Below are 19,232 nucleotides of genomic sequence, written 5' to 3'. Positions count from 1 at the left end.
TTTACGTAGGAAGATCGGTGTATAAAATATATACCCATTATTAGAGTTTTTCACTGGACCAAAATGTAACTCACTTAATAAATTGTTGATCTGAAATAAATGGTTTTGATCGAATACTACGAGATTCACCTAGTTTCATATTTAATTTGCAAGTAGATTAAACACAGTACAAATAATACAAGACTGTATGGTCAAAAGCTCCACATTGGTACATGAAGTTCTGCGAGTGCCCTATATTAACAAGTTAATACTTTGGTTAAAGACTTGGATACTATTTAATTCTTTTACCAAGTCCTTTTGGCAAATAAATTTATCTTTCTCCAATCTCTACTAATGAACACCATCTATTGAAAAGGGCAACGTTTATAGCTTGTATGTTGGACTACTCAGAAATGTTCTCCTTTTCTTCTCTTTTTTAATGACCACAAGTCTCTTTATTCACCTTTTTTCTTAGATCATGAGCTCTAGCACTTCAATAAAAAAATATATCAAATATCAACTTAATGCTGAGATGCGTAGGTATAAAGAAAATGTATATCTTTGTAACAAGGATATAAATGCAGCTAACTAGCACATATAGAGGAATTTTTTTACTTGATTAATGCATCCACTTCTCGAATTGCACTTCTAATCCCCTCCTTTCCTCAAATAATTTGAGATAATATGTAAGGTTAAATACATTCTACGCTCAAGAAATTTCAAAACTTAAATGGAGGGCTGAAGTACCTGAAAGCAAAGCATATCTCTGTACTTTCTCAAAGGTTAACATAAGTAGCATCTCACTACAATGGGATACTGAGTAATAAAAGTTTTTGAAAGGTCTCCAAGAGGATACATGCCATTATTCGCCCAACACCAAACATAAGTCACTATTACAACCAGAGTAACTAAAATTCTGTTACTACTGCAACCAGATCCAATAGAGTAGAAAAGTGAATTACAGCGTATGAATCAGAACTCAAGCAGATGAGAAATTACGCATTTAGGTACCTTAATGAAGTACAAAACTGAAAAACAAAGAAATCAAAATGTTGAGCCTGAAGGATTAATCTGACTTCTCAGATGTTCAGTATGGTCTAAGATCATATTTGCTCCATATGAGTCATATGCATCAGCTTGGTACTTGATATCTCATTTCACTCAAGGAGCAAAAGTAAAATAATGGGAGAACATCTGACATATTTAAAAATGGGGAAAGAAAAGTCTATCCTTCCCAGATACAAATTCCCCACTCACAGGTGTGCAGCATAAGCAGCAGATTCAAACAGTAAATAAAATTGTTTCCAAGTTTCACGAGTAGTACCTCTAAGTCTCAGAGTAATATGTGTGGACTGATGTCAAACAGGATAGCATATTCTACATTAGAAACAGGATCACAGAAGAGATAGAGATTGAACTGAGATAAAATTATAACAAAGACAAATAGTATCTCCCTCTTTAAACTAAACAGGATAGCACAACTTCCAATGCAACAAAAAATTTGCAAAGATGGGATAAACAAATGATTAGTCCTGAATTACCAGTAAATAGATGGGTGCACTACTACTCTGAAAGAGGATTCCATGCGATGAGGATGATATCTGAGGAAAACAAACCTACAGAAGTTCATAAGAACCCTGATTTTATATAAATCATCAAAGAAGGTCGGCGACATTAGATGGCAGCTCCTCAACAACCACATTGTAAAACCTCTGGATGTCAAACAGCATTCTCTCATCATCACGAGTCACAAAGTTGATGGCAACACCCTTTCTCCCAAATCGTCCACTTCGTCCAATACGGTGCAAGTAGTTCTCTGGTTGAGTCGGCAAATCATAATTGATAACTAATGATACTTGCTGGACATCAATACCACGAGCAAGGAGGTCAGTTGTGATAAGAACGCGAGAAGATCCAGAACGGAATTCACGCATGATGATGTCTCTCGTGTTCTGATCCATGTCTCCATGGGTTGCAGACACTGTGTGATCCTTGCTCCTCATTTTGTCAGTGAGCCAATCCACCTTGCGTCGGGTGTTGACAAAGATGACGCTCTGAGTAATGGCCAAAGTCTCATAGAGGTCACAGAGTGTCTCAAGCTTCCACTCTTCCTTCTCTACATTGACATAGAACTGCTTGATACCCTCCAAGGTAAGCTCATCACGCTTCACAAGGATCCTCACAGGTTTGTTCATGAACTTGCGGGTGATCTCAAGAGCCTCAGGTGGCATTGTGGCAGAGAAGACTCCAACCTGTATTTTTGAAGGGAGAAGCTGGAAGATGTCGTAGATCTGCAGTGAAACATTACACCCACTTGTCAGTTTTCATTCTACCACATATTTATTATCTATTAGTTTTCTTGGTGCACGTCAGAGAAATACTCAAATACCGTGAGTTCTCCTCTCCTTCACATTTATCCATTTAGGTCGGGTCCACCATATATTTTTACATGGAAAAGCAATCAAATTTTAAATCCTGCAAGTTCAGTCTTCTTCATTTTACAAAAACCATAAAAAAATTTTATTATTACAAAACCCATATATTGTCAATAAGGAATTCATTCGCATAATATAAGAAATTCAGTGATACATAATTAAATTTGGTTAGCTCTACAAGGTGAAATTGAATAAAAAAGTGAGCAAAATCGAAAACCATTTTGATTTTTCATACATAAGACACAATTTATTGCAAAAATTTTAAATCCAAGAAATAGGTGGTCAGGTAGCAACATCTTTAGAAAATTAAATCCTGTCAGATGTCCTTAGAATAACTATAATTATTATTGAAGCTTGGATTAAAAACAATCATTTTTATATCTCATGATTATGATTAGATGTAATAAAAAAGATGCAAAATTTAGTTGATAATAAACTTATATATTAACATTTTAAGTACTTATTTTTTGATAATAATTTTGCATCCCCTAATAAATTTTTTGCCTCTCCACTGGGGACTTCTACTCTAATATGAATGTACTTCATATGCTGCAAACTATTATGTAGCCCGTGCTAGCCCAAAACTGATTGTATACTACCTAAGCATGAACTAAGCATCCAAATCAAATAATGATAGTCAACATCAAAATAGCTATAATCAGCACCAACAACAACATAGCGAATAGACCACCCCTACTGTAGCCTAGACAACCACAGCAGATAATGGTTCTAGACATGCAGGCAGAAGTAAATGTGAAAAATTATTAAATTACAAAAAGTTGAGACATGCCGTTTTTCATCTTCAAACCTAAATATCCCGAAGAAGCACAAATTCATACTTATAGGACAAAACTTCTCATTTTAACCAAGTATACTATTCACAACATTATATCAGAAAGATTTTTAGAAATAAATAATCCAAATTTTGAGTTATTTAGTCAAATAAATGATTAGACACTCATATAAAACAGCCATCATCCATAATATACATAAACTACTATTCATTACAATTCAGAAATAACTCCATCTGAATATTCAAACCTAATAACCACAATAAAGAGTAGGAACCGCAACAGTACCAAAATTGTACTTAGAAAATCAAAACTTTGTTCCCAATAAACAGTGAGAAACTTTTCGCATGTTTTCTACTAATCAACAAAAAAGATTGTAATCTCCATGGACTAAATAACTCCTATAGCCCAGACAAATTGAAAATGAAATGTTCATTCCTAGAATTAGACCAAGCACATCAATAAGTAAATTAACAAGGAGGAATTGCCAAAGAACAGACCTGATCCTTGAAACCACGTGAAAGCATTTCATCTGCCTCATCCAATACAAACATTCTAATATGGTCTGGACGAAGGGATTGCCTTCGTAGCATGTCAAACACACGACCTGGTGTGCCAACTACGACATGGACACCGCTTGAAAGAATCCGCTGATCCTCCCGAACACTAGTTCCACCCACACATGCATGAACTTTCACACCCAAGTAATCACCAAGTGCTCGCATGACCTTCTCAATCTGCTGTGCAAGTTCACGAGTTGGAGCTAGAACCAGAGCCTGGCATTCAACCAACCCATAATCAAGCTGCTGTAGAATACCAGAACAGAAAGTCGCTGTCTTTCCTGTTCCCGACTGTGCTTGCTGGATAACATCAAGACCCTTGCAGAAAGGAACAATTCCCCTTTGCTGAATGGCAGAAGGTTTCTCAAAACCTTAAAATTTATACGATAATTCACATATATTAGTCCTATTGTATAATTGTTCAATCATAACTCCAACAAATGAATAAATTTTAAGTTCCTACCATAAGCATAAATTCCCCTCAGAAGATTTTCTTGAAGGCCCATAGCATCAAAGCTTTCATAGACCTCATCATATGATGTGAAAAAATCCTGACCGTCAGATGTTAGCCTACATTAATTAAAAAGGAAAGAAGCATAACAGTCATGTAAAAATTATTTAAAAATTATGCATGGAGACAGTGAGAGCACTATAGCAGGAGTAGAAGTAAGATGCAATACAGGTCATTCATTTTGGCATCATACTGACGAGCGTCAAACTGTGATCCTTCTTGCGTCAATCCCGCCATGCCTGCATCCAAGAGGATGGACTAATTAAAGGCTGTACTTCAAAGATATTAAAAGAACTAATTATATTTGCATAAAAATGGTAATGTAAACAAAGACTTAAAACATGAAAGGAAGAGAGCGACACAAAGAGAGGGGCAATTTCTCCCGTCATCATATGATATGAACAATATGTCGAGCTATGATGGCATCACATGGTTTTGATGATTTAACCTTGTCACTTGCTCCTTAGTAGCATGGTGCTAACTCACAAAAACAACCTAAGTAGTAGTACTACAGCAGTAAGCTAGAACCTCATATTCTTAGGAGCTTCAGATGACCACACCCTTATATTGCATTTTAAGCACCAAACGAGAAACCGGTACAGATTCAATTGAATGGAAACTTTCTATTTTAACTAGATGATGGCAACAAACAATGCAGACTTGCTCAATCCATTTCTTGTAGTCACCTAGAGCACTCAAACTCATCAAAACATGAAGAGTAACTTTACCAGGAATCTTTGAAGCATCCCTTACAAATCATTATGGCAAAAGCTAGCGAGGATTATGAGAATCATAAGCAAAATTGTGTACTCTTCAAGCAGTGCATTATATAATATAAAAGTTGATAATCTGCTCATATCTTAGGCGAAAGACACTTTGGATACAATATCTAGTTGCAATCTGATTTCTTCTTTTTGGAAGACCTATTTACAGATAACTCCAATTTAATGATATAAAAATATGAAACGAAACACCAAAACGTGTCGACCTCCAGCAATTCAATAGTGAAAAATTAGTTTAAACAAAGGAACGGAAGGGAGAAAAAGGGAAAAATGGAAAAGCTGGATCATTACAATACACAGTTCTTGCAGAAGATAGAACCTTTATCCCTCAACAACATCTAAATAACTCCAAACAAAGCAGATCTGCTAATTTCAAAGAGATAGCAAGAAAATAAACTAAAATCCGGTTCCCTAAGCACTTCCTAACGAATTCAAAATAGGATGAACATAAATTAACCCTAGCATCTCATCAAACAGTGAAAGATAAACATACCAGATCCAAAAAAAGGAAAGAAGAAAAAAACGCGCCAATTTTTTCGATTTATGAGAAGAAGAAAAAGAAAAGCAATCTTACAACAGGAGCTAGAGCAAAAATCTCATCTTTTGAATATAGATCCGATCGGAACGAGTAATAAAGCTACTAAGATTATTAGACATAATTACGCATCGAACGCAAGAGATCAAGTTCACCTGCGTCGGAAGAGTTGGAGTAGGTCGCGGAAGCGTCGAAGAAGGGAAGGCGAAGGAACCCGAGACTGGAACTCCGACTCAACGGCTGTGAGGGAGCGAGAGAGGTTTGGCGTTGGCCGCGAATGGAAGGGCTTTTATATGCCAGCGTACCATGGCTCGAGGGGTAGGGTTTCCTATTGGCCGCTCTTGGTCTGGGCCTTAATCTGGCCCATTTCATTGCATGCCATGCCATGCTCTCTGGAATTGGATTAATTTTCTTTGAGATAAATCCTATTATTATTATTATTATTATTATTATTATTATTATTATTATTATTGTTGAGATAAATGCTATTTAATTTATTCTTGAAAACAACTTGCCATATAACAAGAAACACACCTTAGTTTTCGTAACAAGAGAGATAGATATTCGTGAATTCACCTTTTGTTTTACTTATAAATAATAGCCAAATATCCCCTCACTCCCTCTCTAAAAATGTGCATATTTCTTATCAACACGTATAAAAGTAAACTATGGTTGTTGTTTTTTTTTAATCATAGATGGGAGGATGCAAAATAAATTAGACATTGTCACTGTGTACCGAACTTAGCTCGAGGTGTTTTAGCAATAAGCATAAAATGGTGAAGATCTAAAGCTAAGGAAAAAATAATCATAAAATACAAGAAAATACAAGTTATTTGTTGAATCCACTATATTATTTAATTCCGTATAATAATTCACATGACTAATGACCCATTAACTCCTTAATGCACCCCCCACAAAGATATACAATCCAAATGATGGACTAATAATGACATTGCAAAGGGGAGAGAGTTTGGAGTTTCATCAATTATTCACCTGCAAACGTCAAAGGATGCTGTCAACCCGACTGGGACGTTTTGCTGCAAAATGAATCTATGTCATATTTTGAAATTCTAACCATCACATAGTAGAGAAATAAGAATGATTCTGCAATACAAAAATACCGTGCTACATTCTGCATGATGGATGTCTGAGCATTTGGTTTGGTTTGGTTTGAAGTCTTAATATCATAGAAACTCAAACGCAATAGAACAAGAAAACAAAAGAAGGATGTTAATCTTGGTCATGTCTGGGTCCAAATAGTACACAGAATTACAGATCATGCACCAGCAGTTGCTTAAACTTGAATTTTAGCTACTACTTTCTTTTTCTTTCTTGGCAGGAGACCAAAATAAATACATCCTACTTATTTTACAAAAAAGAAATCTCTGGTAAAAAGATCCTGTCCCATCTCTTATTACAATGAATAGGTATTTGATTTCACATTCAGCTTATATAATAGCAAGGGTTAAGTATGACACCTAACTGAACCATGATACGCTCATTCACAAGCTTAAGCAGAATTTTCCGGGTTCAGTGTAGTTCATCTCCAGCTGTTCAATCTTCTCGATCTTGAATCCTCTCATCCTCATTTCTTCAGGCAGAGAGTCGTCCTTGTGATCAGCATGCTTAAGAATCCATCCCTTGTTCAAAATAGAACCAGCCACTTTCACCTATACAGAAACCAGAGAAGTTGCATGCCATATTCAACACCAGGTATAAAGCTTTTTTTTCCTTTTGCATATCAACTACTACATTATTTAGGAAAAAAAAAACTCATCTTTGTGATATAATTGTGTAAATATCCTTTCTGAAATATATTTGCAGAAAGACCATCTAATGAGGAATATCCTCAATATAAACAGTTCTGTAAGACTTAGTGTTTCAGCCACCTTTGCTGAAAAACCACTTTAAAAGCATTTAGTTGAAAAAACATCATATAATCTTAGGCATTCGGAAAAGAGAAAGTGTTCCATGGTGGCGACCACCCCACCCTTGTCGACATGCCAAAATCAGGTGCAAAAGACAATCACAAGGTGAATAAACTAATTGTTTCTCAAGGCTCAGACTAACAAGTAGTAATGAAGATACGATGGATCAATTACCTCTGCTTCATTTATGGCATTGACAATAAGACTCCCATCCAAGGTAAGACCATCAAGAAGCACGTTTTGGCCATTAATAACCATTGTTGATTTCTGTGTTATAGAGCAATTCTCATTAACTTTGTTTTTTACATCAGAAAATGATACAGCCCACCTTGGGCTCCATGTTATGCGTGGCCAAACTTCCACCTCTTGACCGTTGAACACATCAATTTCTGGATCAGCAATTTGAACACCAGCCTGATAGAAGAAAATGCAAAACTAAGAGATCTGGTAGAAGCTTAAATAAAGCAATACCAAACAATGCTATGAATTTCTAGTAATGCTGACTTACTCTTCAATTCCCTTGTCTTCAAGGTTTTAGGATTCCTAACTATATCTTGGCAATATAGATAACATAGAATACAAACGCAACCCAAGAAGACAAGTACACAACATAAAGAAAAACAGTACTATTTTTCTGCCAGACTCTAGCCTCATGCCATTCCTCCAGGAACTGCATATGTGACTAAGCTGATTAATCAAGAAAGGCCAAGTGTAAGAGGTGTCATTTTCAATCAATGAAAGGTCGACAATGGGACCAAGTGACCAACCTAATGTGACAATGTGCTACTTGTTACAACTTAAGATCTTGGAATAAAAGAAACCAAAAAATGCCCAACAAATAAGAAAACAACAAGCCTTAGAGAGTAGAATATATTATTGCAAAAGAGAATAAAAACATGAACTAGTAAAATGCAAGCAGAGATAGAGACATAAGATTGTAACTGTGACGCATGGATAAGGATACAACTCTTAAGACAATGCAGACACACCAATACGGCAAATCTTACAAAAAAAGGATATTACTTGTCTAAATTGAGTCCTACATTTCATTATAAGTCTTTAAAAACCCTTAAGTTAATTTTAACCCAACAGAGCTGGACAGAATGACATTTTTTAATGAATTTATTTTTGTTTTTAAAATACAACTTCTAAAATACCAACATTTTTTAGTGAGGAGCAGGGTTGGGAGTATTTTTTTCATTTGTCAGTAGAAGAAGAAAGGTCTGAGAGTATTTTTTTTTTTAATTAGTAAATGGGTTATGTTTTACTAATAGGTTTGCATATCTAATAGTATAATAGTAATTTGAGTAACCTGGGTTAGTTTAACTTGAAGGTTGATTAGTTTTTGTGACAGAAATTAACGATAGAGGTTTGGTAGATAGTAAATGTAAAAAAAAAGGGGTCAATTTAGATAGGTGAAAAAAGGAGGGGTAGAAACAGAAATAATGTAAAAAGAAGGGAGCAAAATAAAATTTCTCATAATTTTATTATTATGATAACTTGTAATAATATATATGAAGTACAGCTTGAACTTATTCATCAACAAAGATTTATAGCAAATTGTTACACTTCTATTAAGACAAAAGAACATATGTCCCATAAATTGTTATGGTTATGCACTTGTGGCATTAAATCCCAATATTGTTTCCCTTCAAAAATCCAGATTCATACATATTCATAATAAATTACATCTAGGGCCAACTTTGTTGCCACTAGAACCTTCTTTACTGAATAAAAAACTTGTAGCTTGACTTGCCTTTGATCTCTCAAAAGTATCTATATCCTAAAAAGTATCCAGGAGTATCTTCTTCTTTTTTTAAATCAGATACGTAAATGAAGTATTGAAGGATTCTTGAATCTAGGTATTTTAAGCCCACCAGTTGTCAAAGTTTTGAAGGACTCTTGAATGCATCCACTTTCCATGCAAATGTTATGATATTTGGCCAAAAATAATGGCTCTTCTCTAGTTAATTAGTTTTATTCTCTCTTGTTCTTCTCCAGAATGACAATGAGACATCTAGTTTATGGTCCCATGATTTCCTTGACAATATGGTGTTAGGGTGTTAAAACTTAAAAGTATGATATACATCATTGGTCTCTTATCTAGTAACTTAACATTTGATGGCAATTGATTATGGAGGTGTTAAAGATATTATATATATTGGTTCATTATTTAACAACTTAAGTTTTAGGGTTAATTAGTTATTTAATATAGTATAGGAACGTGGTTTTCTAGAGGTTACTCATTAGGCCCCATTCACGGTGTGCTACGCAACATACTTTATTATCTTTCATTTTTCCATATGCAATGTATCAAGACTGCATGTGAGAGAGCATGTTAAAGGTTTGATATATATTGTTGCTCTATTACCTAAACAAATTAAGCTGTTGGGTTAACTGGTTATCTAACATAGGAAAATTACGTATTCAAAAAAGCTATAAAACATAAAATTTCCAAACTTTTATTCAAATGCTACAAAACCACACAAATGTTCCATCTTCCTTACTTTGCAAAAGAAATCAACATGAGGTTTATGTTATTAGACAAGTAATTATATTTGCTCTTCTATTTGTTTCATGTCATGCAACAGAGATAACTATGGCACTAGAAGGTCAAGTCTTACATTACTAACAAAGAAAATAAACGTCTATTAACTCTGACAATTAGCACAAGTATCACATAAATTGTACCATGAAAGATCTGATAGCACAATTTAAAAGCAACATGGGAATACCTTCCGCAGAATGAGGCTGTTTGCCCTATAAATCGCCATCTCTCCCGAAGTTGCGCTATGATAAGGGTTTCCCTTTGGTACCTAGGATACAGAGCACATGAAAATAGAACAACAGAAATAACATAAAAATCTCAAGTTCGATATTAAAGAGATTCAAAATAATGAATAGAAGGCATAGTAGCATCAGTCACATTTTTAATCTAAGAAAGAATAGAGAAGATAATACTTTAGTACTATCATAGCAGAATAGCTACATCAACATCTAAAATCAATTTCACAGATTTTAAGACATTGAAAAACCTAAGACAAAATATCTGACAAATTTTTTTGCAAAAGCAAAAGCATTCAAGTAAATAGAACACAACTTTTCAAGTTAATTTACAATTAAATACTCTAATTATTCTAAAAAAAAATTTAAGTGAAATTGATTGCAAGCCTTAAGTGTCGAAGAGAGACTATCACATGGTGCATGCCCATAAGCAGCATTCTTAGAAAAAAAGGTAAGATTCAATTACTGCCAAGTGCTCGATAATCCATATTCCATGAGAAGCTTCTCTTTGGAGCTTAGTATTCCACTGATAGACAAATCAACCAATAGACTAAGGATCAATCTAGAAGGACCCAAGGGAGAGGTCTAGGGTTCCAAAAGAGATGAATGACAATTGGCACAAGGCATGTCAATACCCAATATGGTGGTCCATGTGGCAAAATGCCCCAATGCAATCGGGTAGTGAGGTTAATTAAGCAAAGTTAAGGGGAATTAGAGAAAATCATTAAATTAGAGCTTAATTGTTCTAGGGTCCATGTAGACTATTCCATATGGGTTGATCCCAACCCAAATTTTGCAATTGTTGGCTATAATTTTGTTCATATTGAAAAAACATGGGATTTCCCCAGATTTGTGCCCAATTACTAAGAGTCCAAAAAGAGAGTAAGTAAATCATCAAATTGGAGTCTAGTTGGTGTATCCCCTAATATATCTAACCCATATTGGTTAATCTCAACCATAGTTTCTAGTTTCGGCCAGTTTGGCTAGTTTCGACCTGTACAGGTGGCTGCAAGCAGCAATAGACATCAGCTGCTGCTGACAGCAGCTGTCAGAGAGAGAGAGAGAGAGAGAGAGAGAAGGGGGGGATCTATAGAAGGGAAAGAAGACCGTTGACTCGCGCCACCCAGCCGTGTTTGATGTCTTCAAACGTATTCAAAAACGTGCTGATATCCGCATACATACATACATACATAGATACAGACATGCATGCATTTCATACATATATAGTGTTAGGAAATTTCTATTTCAACCCCTCCATTGTTTTCTTATTTATAATCCAACCCTCTGTTTTTTTGGGGGGCTATCTAAAACACCCTTCTCTGTTAGTTTTCTTCATGGAAGATCATTCTATTAGTAGAGTTTATCTTAACATACTTTTGTACGAGATTAAATATGATCCAAGGTGTTCTCTCAGATAAGAAATTAATAACGGGTAAACAGAAGGGTCTAATTGGCTAATGCCAAAAGCAAATTTGGGGTGGAATGAAAATAATAGAAAAAATAAATAAAGGAAGGGGTAAAATAAAATATTTCCTGTGGTGTACTTCTTAATGGATAGTCACTATCTTTCTGAAACCTAACCCTATATTTGGGTGACCCAATTTTGATTTCCAAAGGCCATGTTGGAATGCTGGCATTTTGTATAATGATTTTTAAATCATCCCCATAGAGTAATGTTATAAGTTTATTTGTCTTATTTTGTTTAAATTAATTACTTATTATCATTAAAATTAAATATTAAACTATTAAAACTATAGGGCTATTTATTTATTTGAGAAATAACGGGCATGGTCCGATTAAGATATTAAGGAGAAGATATTATAAAGGGAGGAGAATGAGAAAAAGGAAATAGGACAAAGAGGGGTAATATGACTCCCATTTTTGCCATAGACTAGTAAATTCTAAATAGAAGCCAACCGGAGTGAGCCTGAGATATTTCATTCAACTCCAATTTAAATGAAGTTATTAGAAGTTTGGAAGGAGCTCAAGTGTTTATTAACATCATTCATCATCAACACACTTGCATTTAGGCAATAAGTGCTTTAGACGTCATCTTAGAAAATATCTAATATTGAAATAATGTGATCATATTCTTGATGAATGGTCACAACTTCCTTTGATGATATTCAAACTATTTATGATAGTTTGGATATGGTTAATATGTAAGGTGAGATTTCTGAAAAGTTTTAGGTTTTCAATTGACAAATGTGTACTAGGCCAAGTATAGGCTTCATTTAGTGTTTATGGTTAAGTTCAAATAATTCATAGTCACCCATTGTGAGGTCCTAATTTGAAACCAATATCATAATATCCCCCACCTACACATTGAATCTTACTTTATACTCCTCATTAACTCGCTCAATGGTGTTCATAATCTCCCTCGGGCTATTGTGATCTTGGCTGAAAATTATTGATTCTTCATCTCATCTGTTTATATGTATTATCTCTCGTGTTTATCGCAAAGCCAATAAATATATATATATTAGCTAACGAACTTTGTTTGAGTAATAAGTTATAATACTGAAAGAATTTTAAAAATATCCTCAACCGAGTCATACTAAGGACATTTTAGTCATTTTAAAAATAAGAGTATTTTAATTATTTTAGAAATAAAATATTTTTACTTTATGAAATATTCTCATGGTTCAGCACATATTCGCTAAATCATAAGGCTCGATTTATAAATAGTGATAGGGTGTAAACCGTAATTTTATTAAAACGCAGGGTGTTATATATAAATTTCCCTAAATAAAAACATAATTACATCTTAAACCCCTAAACTTATTTTGTCCATTTCCGAGTAGACTATTGATCCACGAAACTATAAAAATGACCTCCAAAAATGTCTCTTTTATTAATCATTTATGATAATCTCCTATATTTTAGGAAAGAAAAAGAAAAGTTGAAAGCAAAATGGTTACTTAATATATATTTTTTTGTAAATATAGTCAAAGAAAGAGATGTTTTCTTATATTTATATATTATAATATTATGATGGGTAGATTAGTCGATGTGGAATAGATATGATAGATGGTGCTGTGATGGATAGATTGATCGAATGAATACATTAATCATTGAAGTGATCTCAACACTCCAATTTTAATAACATGAAGATAAGATATAAAATTTGGTGTTGGAATAATTTCCTAGAGTTGATCAATAATTTTAATTACGAAAATGATAGAGGTCATGATCTTATTTCAACACTATAATTATATTAAAATATATATTAACCAATTACCAAGTCTTAATCAATATTATGCCAGTCTTTGGTGCTACTGAGATATAGTATCACTGGCACGATCTAACCTCGGGCTATGGAGCTCTAATACCAGCTTGATACGATCTCCCCTTTAGGCTAAGGTTCGATCTCTTCCAATTTCTTAATCTGGACTATATCTGGCACGGAACTTTGAAATAAGATCCTGAAATATGCTGCCGTTGGATCGACGTGAAATTTTGTTATGTTGTAGCCCCGGAAAAGAGCTTTCCAACAAATCTAGTTTCAGAGGAATCAGATGTGGGGATCTCGAGATATTGTCCGATTAATGGATAAAGGTTAGGGTGGTCTGTTTTGGATCCGTGAATGGAGGCACGTGATCCTAGGTGATAATGGTTGAAGGTGGACCGGCGTTAATGGGGTGGCACCGGTGAAAAGTGGTGGTGGAAGGGTTATGGTTGATGGAAGGGTTAGGGCAAGTGTCAGATAGATTGGAAGAAGGGGGAGGAGAGGGCCACCCCTAAGGGACTAAAGTGATTGGTCGGTCGAGGGAGGTTAGAAGCGGCGTCGCCGGGGATTGAGAGAACAAGAGCGAAGAAGACGAAGGAGGCAAGGCAAAACTCAATCTCAATAATCAATAATGACTTTGGTTGTCATCCACATCCTTTTAGAGGCTAACCAACAACTCAAATTAACCCTAACAATACAATTTTCGCCGACCGCGTTCGAACGCACCCGACCGCGTTCGAACGCACCGAGTTCGCTCCTCTAGATTTGCGAACGCGATGCAGGCATTCGAACGCGCGATCGAACACGCCTGTCGGTATTTGCAAACGCGATGCAGGCGTTCACAGTGGTGCACTCTCTTCACCCACGTTCATAACCCCGTTCACAAACCGCTTTCGAACTCACTCCACTCGCGTTCGAACGCGACTTACAGAAAACTTATTTTAATGGAAATTAAACACTCAAACATGAAACAAAAATACTCCTAAAGTGAATCAATGCTCTAGTTTCGGCCAGTTTGGCTAGTTTCGGCCTGTACAGGTGGCTGCAAGCAGCAATAGACATCAACTGCTGCTGACAGCAGCTGTCAGAGAGAGAGAGAGAGAGAGAGAGAGAGAGAGGAGAGAGAGAGAGAGAGAGGAAGAGAGATTGAGGGAGAGGGAAAAATTAAAAAAAAGAGGGTGAGAGAGAGAGAGAAAAAGGAAAAGAGAGTGAGGGAGAGGGAAAGATTAAAAAAAAAGAGGATGAGAGAGAGAGAGAGAAAAAGGAAGAGAGAGTGAGGGAGAGGGAAAGATTAAAAAAAAAGAGGATGAGAGAGAGAGAGAAAAAGGAAGAGAGAGTGAGGGAGAGGGAAATATTAAAAAAAAGAGGGTGAGAAAGAGAGAGAGAGAGAAAGATAGAAAAAAAAAGTATGGGAGAGAATGGATACTTCAGACTAACAGTTAGAGGGATAGGAAAGAAGAGAGGGAGGAAGAGAGATTTTTACTTTTTAGGCTTTATATGTGAGTAATTATTATTTTTTATTTTCTTATAATTTTTTCTAAATTTTTAGAAATTTTTCAATATTTTTAATAATATTTAGAATTTTATTTAATTAAAATAGTTCGATCCGATACAGGCGGCCGATACGTATCGTTTTTCCGAACAACCGATCCCGATCCCGATACTGATTTTTGGAACCTTGATCTCAACCCGCATTTTGCATTTCATTGGTTGAAAATTTCAGCCATGAACACAAAATTTGGGTTTCCCCCAAATTATTTCCCATTTTTGTATATTGGAGTTTAATTGGTTCACAATTCAAGTAGGTCAACCTTCTATAGTTCTGTGTTGATCTACATCAAAATTTCTGAATTTAGCCTCCAATTTGAGTTACACATGTCTGCAGCTTTTAGCTACAAGACACTTCATGCAGTAATAGTGACTCAAAACTCTTGTTCTATACAAAATTGTACATGTTATTCCAATATCTAGAGGTAAAAGCAAGGTTTGAAAAATCGGAATCGGAATCAGGATCAGGATTGGCTTTCCAAAAAAATGATACATATCAGCGGAATCAGCCATATCGACGGGATCAACCGATCCTGCTAACCATGAGTAAGAGATTTTAAATTAGCCACTAAGAGCTATTTCAGGCCCCAATGATTAGAAATCTGCCTTCTACGCATGCTGAGGCCGTGCAAATGCCATAAGTTAACCAAGATTTCATAAGAGTATAAAATTTTAAGAAAAAGATCACAACAACAACTAGGCAGATGAGTGTAGACGCTACAATAAAGTACTTTTACACCCTTCCACTCAAAAAGTAAGTCGTACAAGACATAGCACAATATAGACAAATTTGGCAGATTATAATAAAAGCTTAATAAATTGATGATGGCGTACACATTCAAGATAAGCTTTCAAGTCGAAGGATCAGTGGTAAATGATAATAAGATTAATCTTATATGAATATATATTCAAGCAGCTGCTTCCTGAAAATACATGCTCAATCTGCGAGCTAGTAAACATGAATATTAAATAAGTAAACTGCAGAGATTTATACCTTAGCAGCATCTTCAGGATTATTCTTCACAGGTGCATATGCAAGCCAAGTATCTATGACCTAAAAGGAAAATAAGAAGACTGACGTTATAGAATGGTTGTTTAGTCTCACACCAATCAAAGCAAAACAGCCTTGAATCAAGCTAGAGTTAAACTCATCATAAATCTCAGGCAATTAATCTCAAGCCAAGATTGACTAAATCTATGCTCAAACAGGCTAGGCGCAATTAAATGAATAACTAACTTGCAAAAACATGACAACAGATGAGGATTCAATTAAAATGTCTAACCAATAAAAAGAGAACATGACATCTTAACTCGAAAAATACTGTAAAAAGTGTTTTACACCACTTCTATGAAAAATTGGAAAAGAATATACATCATCAATTTTCTTTAACTTACCGTAAACCCAACTTTAGCTGATGGTGGCAGTGTTTTGGGATAGTCTTGCATCATACATTCCAATCGAGTGGAGGATTTGAATGATGTTTTGCTGGCATCCTTGTACCTGATTTGTTAAGATTACGAAGAATGTTCATATAGCAGATATATGAAAATAAACAGATAGACACACACATGATCAGGAGTGTTCATAATAGGAATGTTAAACATTAAGAGCATAACCTTAAATTACGATAAGAATTGAAGTAGCTTACAAAGTGCATTTAACCCACCCAGATAATATTGTAGATATATGAAGGCATCATCATGATCAGGAGTGATAGATTGGATCTGTTTAAAGGATAAATAAGATGTAAAACAGAAAAGCATCCACATCTCCACCTTTCAAACACCAAAGTCCAGAGCAGAATTGCCATGCCACAATTTCAATGTTTACAAATGCAACAGATATATGTTTAGTCAAAAGTTTCTCCCTTTTCTCTTTTCCAGTTTTCAACTTCCCTTTTTTTATTTTATTAATATTATTAATTGTTTTTTTTATTTTCAAATGTCAATTGACTATTTCTAAGAGCTCATCCATCCTTAATACACTATTTGTAAGAGTTCATCTTGCGGTTGCAGATGACTCTCAAATATCTCAAGGAGAACAAGGAGTTTAATCATAGTATAGGAATTCCAACTTCCAGTGTGGGAGTTCATAAGAGGTGATAATAAATGCACGTTAAACCTATTAATGACATGAAACAAATAACCATTAACATCCTAAATAGACTCTTGACCATGGTTTGAACTATTGGTCAGAACAAGGAGCAAAACTAGTTTTGGCCCAATATCAGTTTGTATCAACATTGTGGTCATATCGGCAGATACAAGAGCTAGTACAACAAACACAAATTTGGAATTTTTTATGATCTAGATATTTGTCAAATAAAATTGATGTGTTCACAACCCCGTTTGCTATTTGTTTCTTTTCTTCACTTTCACTTCCTACTGTGTCACTTTCCCCAAGGATCCATGGTAGATTTGAAAAATCCAAGCAAGTCCTCTCGCTCCCCTCTGTCTTCCTTCTTTGGGAGGTGCCTTCGAGCCATCTCTAGCACAGCAGTAATGCAATGAAGAGCACGAGTATTTACTGGTCAATTCGAAACCCACTATTATTATGATAAAATTTTCACACTTCATATGGTGCTGCTATTATTTGAGTGACATAAATTTTCTTATAGGTCTATCATTTTTAGAATTTAAAAAAAAAAAAGTAGTATAAAGAAAAACAACCAAAATAATCGATCCAGATGAGTACAAGAATGAGGAAGATGAGTACAAGGTCATTCGCTTCTAAAGTATACAAGAAATCCGCGATGTTGCTTGGATCAAGTAAGAGTCTCCCCTCTAAGATATGGGTCATGGAAATATAAATATCAACACGAATAAGAAGGACTAATCAAATGTGAGCACACAATAAAGTCATTAAGGGAGTGATAATAAAGTATGACCTTGCATAGCAAGATGAAGTTACAGAAAATCAATTGAGATGGCATAGAAATGAGAACCTGAAGTAGATGAAGACTTCCTTGATAAAATAAGGTGTTAGAAAAAGGGAACTATAAGAAAGATGAGTTGACTAGGAAAAACAATGTTTTATAGAAATCATCACTTAAAAAGCAAAAGGCGGAGAAACTCTCTAGAAATCAATAAAAGAAATTTGACGTGGAACACATGAAGGAGGTCAAAACCTAAAATTTTAATGTGGTATTAACTATTAAGTGGAATATGTTAATATAGTACCCAAGGTTCCCAATTTCGGCCGATCCCGAGCAGGATCGGCCGAAATGGATCGGGATTGGCCCCACTGATTTCAGTTGCGGTTTTTGCCGTTTCGGTCGAAACAGGTGGGAATGGGTTGGATCCGACCCGGGGGACATCAATAATTGATGTCCCCACTCCCCACCTGCCTCTCTCCCTTCTCTCTCTCTCTCTCTCTTTCTCTCTTTTCTTTCTTTCTCTCTTTTCTTTCTTTCTCTCTTTCTCACGGATCTCTTACTCTCTTTCTCACCGGTGACTGAGTAGTGAGTAGATCTCCGTCTCTCCAGTGACCTCGACCTCCAACGACGTTCTCCGACGACCTCGATCTCCGGTGACCTTGGGTAAGTTTTTTTTTCCATTGTGCAGCAGCTGCTGCAGCAATGCTTGCTGCTGCAGCTCACAGCAGAGCAGCACTGTTGCTCTGCTGCTGCTGCAATAGAGACTTCTCTGCTAGCAGAGCAGCAGACTGTTGCTCTGCTGCTGCTGCAATAGAGACTTCTCTACCAGCAGAGCAGCAGCAGCTGGTTATAATTTTAAATTATTTTATATTTTATTTTGATTTTTGTTTATGTTTTTTAGTTGCAGAGCTAAAATATCAATGGTTCCAAAAGAGAAGTCATATGATACCGACATTAGGTGGCAACATTGCAGCACTATTGGGCAAGATAAAAGACGCGTTAAATGCAACTGGTGTGGAAAGGAAATGAGTGGTGGTGTCAGCCATTTGAAAGAACATTTAGCTGGAAGACAAGAAAATTTAGCAACTTGCACTCAAGTATCTTTGGAAGTTAGAAAGCAGATGTTGACTCATTTAATTGGCAAAAAGAAGGATAGACAATCTGCACAACAAAGAGAGTTAATGATTCGTGAAGAATTGATGCATAATCCTATACACATTGATGATGATAGCAGTGAGCAAAGTGAGGAGGAGAGACAGATGAGGAGGGCAATG

The 19,232-nt window shown here is 35.5% G+C and overlaps 2 protein-coding genes across 3 annotated transcripts in view; both read right to left on the bottom strand.

The window, feature by feature from the left end:
- Positions 1 to 1,373: 1,373 nt before the first annotated feature.
- Positions 1,374 to 5,910, bottom strand: LOC140792039 (eukaryotic initiation factor 4A-8-like). The gene is made up of 5 exons (XM_073142832.1): positions 5,749 to 5,910; positions 4,446 to 4,515; positions 4,229 to 4,335; positions 3,706 to 4,136; positions 1,374 to 2,270 (listed from the first exon to the last, which is right to left on the bottom strand). The coding sequence occupies exons 2-5, from the start codon at positions 4,511 to 4,513 to the stop codon at positions 1,635 to 1,637; spliced, it is 1,242 nt and encodes a 413-aa protein (XP_072998933.1). The 5' UTR covers positions 4,514 to 4,515; positions 5,749 to 5,910; the 3' UTR covers positions 1,374 to 1,634.
- Positions 5,911 to 6,803: 893 nt separating this feature from the next.
- Positions 6,804 to 19,232, bottom strand: part of LOC140800826 (UDP-sugar pyrophosphorylase) — a 39,482-nt gene continuing 27,053 nt past the window's right edge. For both annotated transcript variants that reach the window (XM_073155712.1, XM_073155722.1), the window contains 5 exons: positions 16,478 to 16,583; positions 16,077 to 16,136; positions 10,257 to 10,337; positions 7,696 to 7,935; positions 6,804 to 7,263 (listed from right to left, as the gene is read on the bottom strand). In XM_073155712.1, coding sequence (XP_073011813.1) covers positions 7,096 to 7,263; positions 7,696 to 7,935; positions 10,257 to 10,337; positions 16,077 to 16,136; positions 16,478 to 16,583 — 655 coding nt within the window. In that variant the 3' untranslated portion in view covers positions 6,804 to 7,095. The remainder of the gene's footprint in view (positions 7,264 to 7,695; positions 7,936 to 10,256; positions 10,338 to 16,076; positions 16,137 to 16,477; positions 16,584 to 19,232) is intronic.

Source organism: Typha latifolia, chromosome 1, assembly GCF_019914945.1.
Source record: "Typha latifolia isolate L0001 chromosome 1, TyphaL0001v2, whole genome shotgun sequence".
NCBI lineage: Eukaryota > Viridiplantae > Streptophyta > Magnoliopsida > Poales > Typhaceae > Typha > Typha latifolia.
The sequence above is the reverse complement of the archived record's forward strand: the minus strand, read 5'-3'. Positions and strand labels throughout refer to the sequence as shown.

Excerpts from the sequence above, each read along its gene's own strand:
- LOC140792039 (XM_073142832.1), bottom strand. The coding sequence starts at position 4,513 with ATGGCGGGATTGACGCAAGAAGGATCACAGTTTGACGCTCGTCAGTAT. Across the intron at positions 4,137-4,228 it reads GAGGGGAATTTATGCTTATG|GTTTTGAGAAACCTTCTGCC; the intron begins GTAGGAACTTAA and ends ATAAATTTTAAG. Across the intron at positions 2,271-3,705 it reads CACGTGGTTTCAAGGATCAG|ATCTACGACATCTTCCAGCT; the intron begins GTCTGTTCTTTG and ends GTTTCACTGCAG.